Genomic DNA, 9,792 nt, shown 5'->3' with positions numbered 1-9,792 from the left:
CAGTACATGGCTCATCAAACTGATTGTACGGTAATCACTACATTTTTTGGCATTCATCTTTTTGGTATAATAACAAAGGTGGATAAAAGCCATTCTTGTGGTATTTTTCCTGATGTATAAATGCTATTGAAAAAATCAACTAAAATGTGGATCGAGTCTTCTTCTATCAGTTTAAGGATTTCCGTTGGTATTTCATCTGGACCTGGGGCTTTACCGTTTTTCATTCTTTTTAGTGCGTACATTACTTCCTCTTCCGTTATTTCTGGACCTTTGTCTCCTTGTATGTTACTTAGTCCAGATTGTTGTCTATCATCTGCAAAGAGTTCTTCAACATAGTTTTTCTATGTCTTGAACTGTTCTTCTAGTTCTGTTATTATGTTTCCGTTGACATTATACAGGGTATTTGGCTGCTTACGTTTTTGTGTACCTGCAAGTTCTTTCACTTTTTTATGTACATTAAAAATATCATGTTTTACCTGCAATTGCTCTATTTTTTCACATTTTCTTTTATAAAAATCTTCCTTTGCTATTCTGATTTCTTTTTTGATTTCTTTCTGTATTCGTTTATACCTTTGTTCGTTTTTTCCTTTCATTATTCTCCGATTGTTCATGAGAAGAAGGATTTTATCAGTCATCCATCTTTGCTTTATTTTTTGGTTTTTCTTTAGTCAAAATTTTCTTCGCAGGACTTGTTATCGCCATTTTTACGTTTTGCCATTTTTTATCTATGTTGTTCGTTGGCTGAGATGTTTCTTTCTCATGAAGTATTTTCAAATTATTATTAATACATCTTAATACATCCTTTCAGTTCACCTTATGCCAAATGAATATAATGAGGTTAAAGTATTTAAACTTAATGTAAATTAAAGTCTTTGCATATTTGCGTTGCTTTAATAAAGGTGTTAAATATGATAAATAGTTGGATTTACTATCTACTAACTAACTAAATTTTATCTTATATTTAACAACTACAAAATGATTGGCTTTTATTTTTTGTTATAGTAACTACGGTATATTTATCATTAATAATAATAAATAATCTAAATTCTAAATAGTTTCATAGACTCTTTGAATATATTTGTAGTTCATTGTCATTATACTAATAAATTTAATAAAACTAGTGAAATCGGAAGATTAAAAATACGAGGGCGGTAAGATAATTACTTACCCCACCGCCGATGGCGCAACTATCGCAAGAAAAATTTACTGCTACTATATTATCATATAGTACGTTCATGTTGGCAGCTAATGTCAAAATTTGACACGACTAGGACAACCATTTTTGTTTTGAACGCGTGTGGCAGCGGACGTGTTCATATATTTTAGAAAAGTGGAAAAAAAGCAATATTGGTCGGTTATCTTATTCTTGTTACAAGTTTCAACATTAAGCAAGCAGGCAATAGAATCGAAACCAGCGCAAACATGCACACCTCTTAGGACATAACATATTATAGGTGTTACAGTTCATTAGGGTGAGCGAATTGATCCGAGAATATCAGGAACCACTCCACCTCGCCTCAATGTTCCTGACCGTCCTCCAGACCGACCTCCCTTAGGGAGTGTTAAGTACATTGACTTTGAAATTTATTAGACTCTGCCAATTATTGTACAAGTGCGTATTACCGAAGATTGCCGAACGAAGTGACCCAAGTTCATTTGCCAGGGTTACTGGGTGACGAAAAAGTACATAACGACGAGAATACACACAAAACCAACGCTTCGATGAACGAACATTTTTACTCCTTACATTCAAGTTATTGTAATTTGTTTTAGATCTGTTGTATTAAAATTTACGTGAAATTCTGAAAATTCTTCACCACATCCACAGCTATTGGTCCTTCGAACAACGAATCTACAGTGCCAGCAGAACTACAAAAGAAAATAGCAGCTTTACATTCTACGAACCGACGTCGTACTTGACCCGCTGTATCAACCCCAGGAAGCTACATTTACAACACTGAATACTGAATCCTTTTTATAATTTCACATTTTTTCAGTCTCTATTTGATAAATATTTTAAGTACATGAGTTTCAATCTAAATTAATATATTTATTTCGAATAGTGACATATTATTTGACGTTTTACCTACTCTCGTATTCATTGTGAATGTGCTAGCTGATTTTTTATTTTATTCTGACAGATCGTAACTAAACGTTAATAATAATTCTTACGTACATAATAATTGAATTACAAAACATTTATTTCCGTTTTCTGCACTTGAATAAATCATTTCTTTTTATTTAATTACATTCATCGAAGATCAAATATTTATTTCTTTAAACATCAAACACATTTTGATTGTTTATATCTGTATAATAATATACGCCACATACATACATAATATTTAATTATTTTGCATCCTCATAAATTTTGGTCAAATTGTCAAAAATGTCAGACCAAAACAAAACAAAGAGAATGGCCACTAAAGGTGCTCTTACACGTTTAACAACATATTTTAGAAGTGTAGAAAATAATGAAGTTATCGACCTCGTAGATTTCGAAATGCGATTATCCAAAGCCGAAGAGCTTTTAGATGTTTTTAATGAGGTTCAGCTGCTTATTGAAACTGATGATCCTGACTGCGAGGAAAATTATGACACAATACATGCCATTGAAAGGCAGACTTTTGAGGACAGATATTTTAAAATAATATCTGACATCAAAAAACTTATTTTATCTAGACGACCTACTGACACGTCTGATTCACGTAGTGTCAATGGTTCAATAGCAGCTGGGCCTACAAATACAAGCAACATTAAGTTACCTCCATTGAATCTAGCTACATTTGATGGATCGTTTGATCAATTCCTCTTCTTTCGCGACAGTTTTAATTCTATTATTAATGATGATACTTCACTTTCCAATGTACAAAAGTTTCATTACTTACGTCTGTCATTACGTGGCATAGCTGCCGACACTATTAAATCTTTGCAAGTCTGCGATGCAAACTACGACATTGCTTGGAGTTTATTGATCGAAAGATTTGAAAATAAACAGTTACTTGTAAACAATCACATTAAAGCTCTCTTTAACCTACCACTAGTCACAAAAGAATCAAATGAAGGTCTCAGACAACTTCTAGACAATACACAAAAACATTTACGTGCTTTAGAAGTTTTAAAACGCCCCACTAAACACTGGGATGATTTGATTATTTATTTGTTAACAACTAAATTTGATAACTCAAGAAGACGCTCTTGGGAGTCACAAAATTGTAAAGACAACCTACCAGTTTTAGATGATTTACTGAAATTTTTAAAAGAACGATGTCGTATCTTAGAGTCATTAGACAACTACAATGATAATAGACAGGATCAAAATTCACCACGATACAAAGGTAATAAGTCTGAAACAAGAGCCTTTGTTTCTAACACAGAGAATAGGTTTAAATGCAACTTTTGTAACAAGGAACATAAAATATATTATTGTCCTGACTTCTTAAAACTAAATCCTACTAATAGGTTAAACAATGCAAAACGTCTACGTTTATGCCTTAATTGTCTTGGCACATGCCATCGTACTAAGGATTGTCGTTCTACTGGTTGTAGAAAATGTGGAAAGATCCATCACACTCTGTTACACTTCGAGAATTCACAATCCTCAAATTCAGTTTCCACAGAAAACAATTCTTCTCAATCTTCATTACCTTCCAATGTTCCAAACACTGGGCTGCAGTCAAATGAATCTACTTCTACCTCTAACTTCTCTTCAACACATCATATAAGCTCAAGTGTTCACACTGCTATTAAACCGTATATTCTACTCTCAACTGCTGTTGTTAACGCTTTTGACAAGTTCGGCAACTCACATAAATGCAGAGTACTCTTGGACAACGGAAGTCAATCCAACTTTATATCTGAGAAATTTTGTGATATTTTACAACTTTCAAAGGAAAAAATCAACACTTCGATCTCGGGAATTAATCAATTAACTCACAATATTAACTTCCGGACATCACTAACATTTAAATCAGATATTAACAATTTCTCGAAAAAAATATCTTGTCTAATTTTGCTTAACATAACAAGTAATTTACCTTACATACAGATCAATCGTTCCCAGCTCAATATTCCAACAAAATTACTTCTAGCTGACCAGAATTTTGAAAAACCTGGTCCAGTAGACCTTCTTATTGGAGCTGACACATTTTGGGATATTTTAAGCGTGGGACAAATCAAACTTGGTCCTGGGTTACCGATCATTCAAAAAACCACTCTTGGTTGGATAATTTCTGGCCCAATTCCAACAAATATTCAACACCACCCCCAACATAATTGTTACTTTTCTTCTACCAGTGAATTAGATTCACAGCTCACAAAGTTTTGGGAACTAGAGGAGTGTCCTAAAACTAAGTTTGTTTCCGAAGAAGACATCTATTGTGAAAATCATTTTAAGCAGCATATTTCTCGCCATTGTGATGGTCGTTTTATCACTACTCTTCCACTAAAGGAATCTCCATCAGTTTTAGGGGATTCTCTAACTACTGCCAAAAAACGTTTTTTAAACTTAGAGAGAAAACTTGAAAATAACATTCAATTGAAATTAGAATATCATGACTTCATACGTGAGTACATTAAACTTGGTCACATGTCCCTAATAAATGACACTAATGATAATTCTGGATTCTTCTTACCTCATCACTGCGTTTTAAAAGAAACTTCAACCACTACAAAGTTAAGAGTTGTATTTGATGGTAGTGCGAAAACTACCACAGGCTACTCATTAAATGACATCATGTATGTCGGCCCTCATTTACAAGATAATTTATTTTACATTTTACTTAGATTTCGTCAACATAAATTCGTACTGGGTGCAGATATAACTAAAATGTATCGTCAGGTTTTCCTTACTCCTGAACAACGTTACCTTCAAAAGATCCTTTGGAGATTTAATAAAAATGATGAAATTTCTGCTTATACACTGAATACTGTTACCTACGGTACTGCATCAGCAGCGTTTCTTGCCATTAGGTCTCTTCATGAAATTGCTCATCGACATATTTCCGAATACCCAAAAATTTCCTCTATAATTTTGCACGATTTTTATGTAGATGATCTATTAACTGGTTGTGACACATCGGAAGAACTCCGAGAAATCAAGGAAACTATTTCATATTTATTATCTTCCTACGGTTTTCCTCTGAGAAAATGGACTACCAATGATTCGTCTCTACAAAATCATTCTGATCCTGATTTTTTGCATTTTGGTTCTGACGAACATAACAAAACACTAGGATTACTTTGGAATCCGTCTTGTGATTCCCTACAATATTCTATAAATATCTCCACAATTAACTTAAAGATTAGCAAAAGACAGATTTTATCCTGTACAGCACAAATATTTGATCCTTTGGGGTTACTTTCACCCGTAACAGTTACATCGAAAATTATTCTTAAAGAGCTCTGGAAACTCAAGATAAGTTGGGATGAATCTGTTACTGAAAGTATTTACACACTTTGGTCGAAATACTACTTCGAACTTACAAAATTAAACACTTTAAAAATACCTAGACATGTACTTTCTTCTAACCCAGTTTCTGTTCAACTTCATGGGTTTTCTGACGCCTCGGAGGCGGCTTACGGTGCATGTATTTACATATGCTGCACAGATACATTTGGAAATTACACTTCAAATCTTTATTGTGCTAAAACTCGAGTTTCTCCTATGAAACTTGTAACCATTCCAAGACTCGAACTTTGTGGGGCATCACTACTTTCTGAACTTGTCGAAAAGGTCACTTCATCTGTAAATGTCTCCTTTAAAAATATTACGTATTGGACTGACTCTAAAATTGTTATTTCATGGATAAACACCTCTCCCCATTTACTTAAGACTTTTATAGCAAATCGAGTCTCACAAATACATAAACTGACCAACCCTGAATTTTGGAAATATATTAATACTTATGATAATCCAGCAGATCTACTGTCACGAGGTATAAGTCCTTCTTCGCTCAGTAATTCCCACATATGGTTTCATGGCCCTTCTTGGCTCACTTTGCCTCAAGAAGAATGGCCTCAATATACAAAACATCAAGAAGTTTGTATAACTTCTGAATTACCTGAACTGCGTAACAAAACTCTTGTGTTTCATCACATCAACAACGAATTTACCTTTTACTACAAATATTCTTCATTAAATAAACTAACACGCGTCTTTGCTTATGTCTTAAGATTTAAAGACAATCTGTCGATTCATAAACATTTACGAATAACAGGTCCCTTGACCACAATAGAACTCAATAATTCCCTTTTAACCTTAATTAGGTTCGTACAACGTCAGTCATTTCCATATGATTATGATGCACTTTCCAATTCCAACCAAATTGACAAAAGAAGTAAACTTCTTGGCCTAACTCCATTCTTTGATACAACAACAAAATTAATACGCGTTGGCGGTCGTTTACATCATTCGTCATTTGATTTTAACAAGAAACACCCCATAGTCCTACCTCAGAAAGATCACCTCACGATATTCATTGCTCGCCATGAGCATTTGAAACTTTTACATATTGGTCCTCAAGCACTTCTTGCTTCCTTAAGAGAAAATTACTGGCCAATATCAGGGCGCAATTTGGTTCGAAAAATTGTTCGTGATTGTGTCCGATGTTTTAGATTTAACAATAAACCCGAACAGTATCTTATGGGCAATCTTCCGGAGTCACGAGTTACCCCTTCACGTCCCTTCACGGTTTCTGGTGTCGATTATGCTGGTCCCGTTTTATTACGAGATAGAAAGGGTCGTAATTACAAAACTTCTAAAGCTTATATTGCTCTCTTCATTTGCTTCGCCAGTAAGGCTATACATTTAGAAGTTGTCAGTGATCTCACGACAGAATGCTTCTTAGCGGCATTACGCCGATTCACGGCCCGACGCGGTAAATGCTCCGAAATATTTTCAGATAACGGCAGCACTTTCGTGGGAGCAAATAATGAACTCAGACAATTTTTTAACACAAATGCTGATCACATTATTACAGACCTCTCAATCGACGGTATTCAATGGCATTTCATTACTCCACGTGCTCCCCACTTCGGTGGATTATGGGAGTCAAACATTAAATCAGTTAAGCACCACATGAAACGTGTAGTAGGTAATGCAATTTTAACATTTGAAGAATTTACCACGGTTTTATATCAAATAGAGGCTTGTCTCAATTCTAGACCACTCTATCCTCTTTCTAATGACCCAAATGACCCTAACCCTCTTACTCCTGCACACTTATTAATTGGATCTTCATTGACGAGTATACCACAACAAAACTTAATGGACATTAATGAAAATCGTCTTTCAAGATTCCAAAGGGTGCAACAGATATTACAGCACTTTTGGACAAGATGGTCCAAAGAATATGTATCCCATCTTCAGCAGCGGGTCAAGTGGAAGGAGAATTGCCAACAGCTGATCCAGCCTGGACGCATGGTTCTAGTAAAGGATGATGGACTTCCTCCCTTGAAGTGGCAGTTAGGCAGAATTTTAAAAACTTACACCGGAAGTGACAATATTGTGCGGTCGGTTGTGATAAAGACAAACTCTGGTGAGATTAAACGACCGGTTGTGAAATTATGTGTTCTGCCTAACCAAGATCAATAACTTTTGTTTGAAAACTATAATTAATATGATCTTTGACTTTTTCTTTAAGACTTTTTATTGAAACCCGGTCTTTGGGGTTTCAAGGTGGGGGAGTATATGTTAAGTACATTGACTTTGAAATTTATTAGACTCTGCCAATTATTGTACAAGTGCGTATTACCGAAGATTGCCGAACGAAGTGACCCAAGTTCATTTGCCAGGGTTACTGGGTGACGAAAAAGTACATAACGACGAGAATACACACAAAACCAACGCTTCGATGAACGAACATTTTTACTCCTTACATTCAAGTTATTGTAATTTGTTTTAGATCTGTTGTATTAAAATTTACGTGAAATTCTGAAAATTCTTCACCACATCCACAGCTAGGGAGTCCTAGATACAAAGGCTCATCATCATGATTAACTGCGATACATTTTTGACTGCTGTCTGACTTACATTTTTTAGACCCTCCCTGAGTGCATTTTCTAAATTTTTCTAGCGTTCTTCCGTCCCGTGCTAGAGACCTTTTCCTATCAGGTCTTTGCCAAAACACATTGTTTCTAAATTCTTTCTAAATCTACTTCTCCCAATTAGGTAGGAGAGCGTGAGGCGCTATAATCTTGCTATAATTTGAATTGAAATACCATAATTGGCCATTCGCTTGCCTAGGCTCTCAGTCTCTGCTCTGAACGGTGTACACACTCAAAAAAATTTAGTTCGTATTATTATTTAACAGTGATTAATGAATAGTATTTCGTTGTCACAACAATTTAATTTGTTGTTTCAGCGAACTTTTAGACATTGACGAATGTATTTGGTTATTGTCACAATGATTGAATAATAATTGTGAGAATAACTAGAGTACATTAATCAATAACACTCAATCTATTCAGCCAATAACTTTCAGTTTCGTATATTTAATAAATACTGTTAATTCTGGCAGCAACTCACGTTCTTGATTTCGTATATGACAAGCAATTACCTTGGTTTATCGTGACAACGTACAGATTTCATTAAAACAATGTACAAATGTTGTTAATATAGAGTAATATATGATTATTGAATAGGTGTAAAATGATTTTTGTGACAACGAATGCATTAATCAATCTACTACTGCATTTAATACCGACAGTCAATGCGTTCATTGTGACAATAATCGTAGTTGTTGAGACAATAAATGTTTTGCTTGACCATTTGAAAGTGAACGGCTTTTCCTTATCGTGATACCCCTAGCTTCTCTGTGTTACCGAAGTGCCGAATAATAATTGCAATTCGTTTTCAAGTGTAGTCCGTAGTAGAAGGAAGTTTTTGTGTGTCTATTATCGTGAAATTTCGATCGAATTCTTTTTAAATGTATTTTTTTTTTCGAATCCTGAGAAAACTAATTATTATTTTTGAAAATTTAAATGCAAAATAAAATACTATAGTATAATCGAGGGTCTGAAGTCCCTGAGAACCTCTATAATGATTATTTTAATAAGTCACAGGGGTGAAAAAGAGAAAATTTAGTATGATTTTTAATTTCAAATAGGCATACCATTTAACAGAAAATTTTTGTTTATTCTAAGGGAATTTCTGCCCTCGGTAATAATGTAATATTTTATTCTGCGTTTAAATTTTTCAAAAATACTTATTAGTTTTCTCAGAATTCCAAAAAAATGAATGCGTTTAAAAAGAATTCGATCGAAATTTTGCACCTGCGCTCTCAAAAAGGATTAAAGTGTTATACATTTTTGGAATCACTATTTCAAACGCTTTTAAATAAGCTGTCACATGACGTACTTTCCCATTAAAAAAATCAAAGTTACGCCGCGCCTGTCACCTGAAGAGGGATCGTGTAAAGTTCGAAACATTGATGTTATAAAATACTTTGATTATTTTAAAAATCGACCTGTCCGAGCGTTTTGCTTATGTGCTAAAAATAAATAAGTTAATAAGGGGGCGGGAGGAGTGTAACACTTATTCCAGTACACTGTATAAGTGAAATCGTATGAAAAATCACAGAGTGTAAAGTTCTTTAGGTTACGGACAAAAAAGGGGGATTTAAAAAATTATTATTTATCAATTAATATCATACATTGGGCTATTGAATTCAGTAATTATTAATATAAAATACGTTCATAGTAGGAATGAACGAAACTGATTGTAAGAATGAATAGAATTGATTGTAAGAAAAACTGTATTTATTGTGGGAATGAACGGAATTGATTGTAACA

General features: G+C 34.2%; 1 protein-coding gene across 1 annotated transcript; it reads left to right on the top strand.

The window, feature by feature from the left end:
• Nucleotides 1-2,389: 2,389 nt before the first annotated feature.
• Nucleotides 2,390-7,918, top strand: LOC126882714 (uncharacterized). The gene is made up of 2 exons (XM_050647696.1): nucleotides 2,390-4,220; nucleotides 7,905-7,918. Exons 1-2 carry the CDS (start codon nucleotides 2,390-2,392, stop codon nucleotides 7,916-7,918), a joined length of 1,845 nt encoding a protein of 614 aa, XP_050503653.1.
• The last annotated feature ends 1,874 nt before the right edge of the window (nucleotides 7,919-9,792 follow it).

Source organism: Diabrotica virgifera, chromosome 3 (assembly GCF_917563875.1).
Source record: "Diabrotica virgifera virgifera chromosome 3, PGI_DIABVI_V3a".
NCBI lineage: Eukaryota > Metazoa > Arthropoda > Insecta > Coleoptera > Chrysomelidae > Diabrotica > Diabrotica virgifera.
Note: the sequence above shows the minus strand (reverse complement) of the source record. Positions and strands in the feature narration are given on the sequence as shown.

Excerpts from the sequence above, each read along its gene's own strand:
- LOC126882714 (XM_050647696.1), top strand. The coding sequence starts at position 2,390 with ATGTCAGACCAAAACAAAACAAAGAGAATGGCCACTAAAGGTGCTCTT.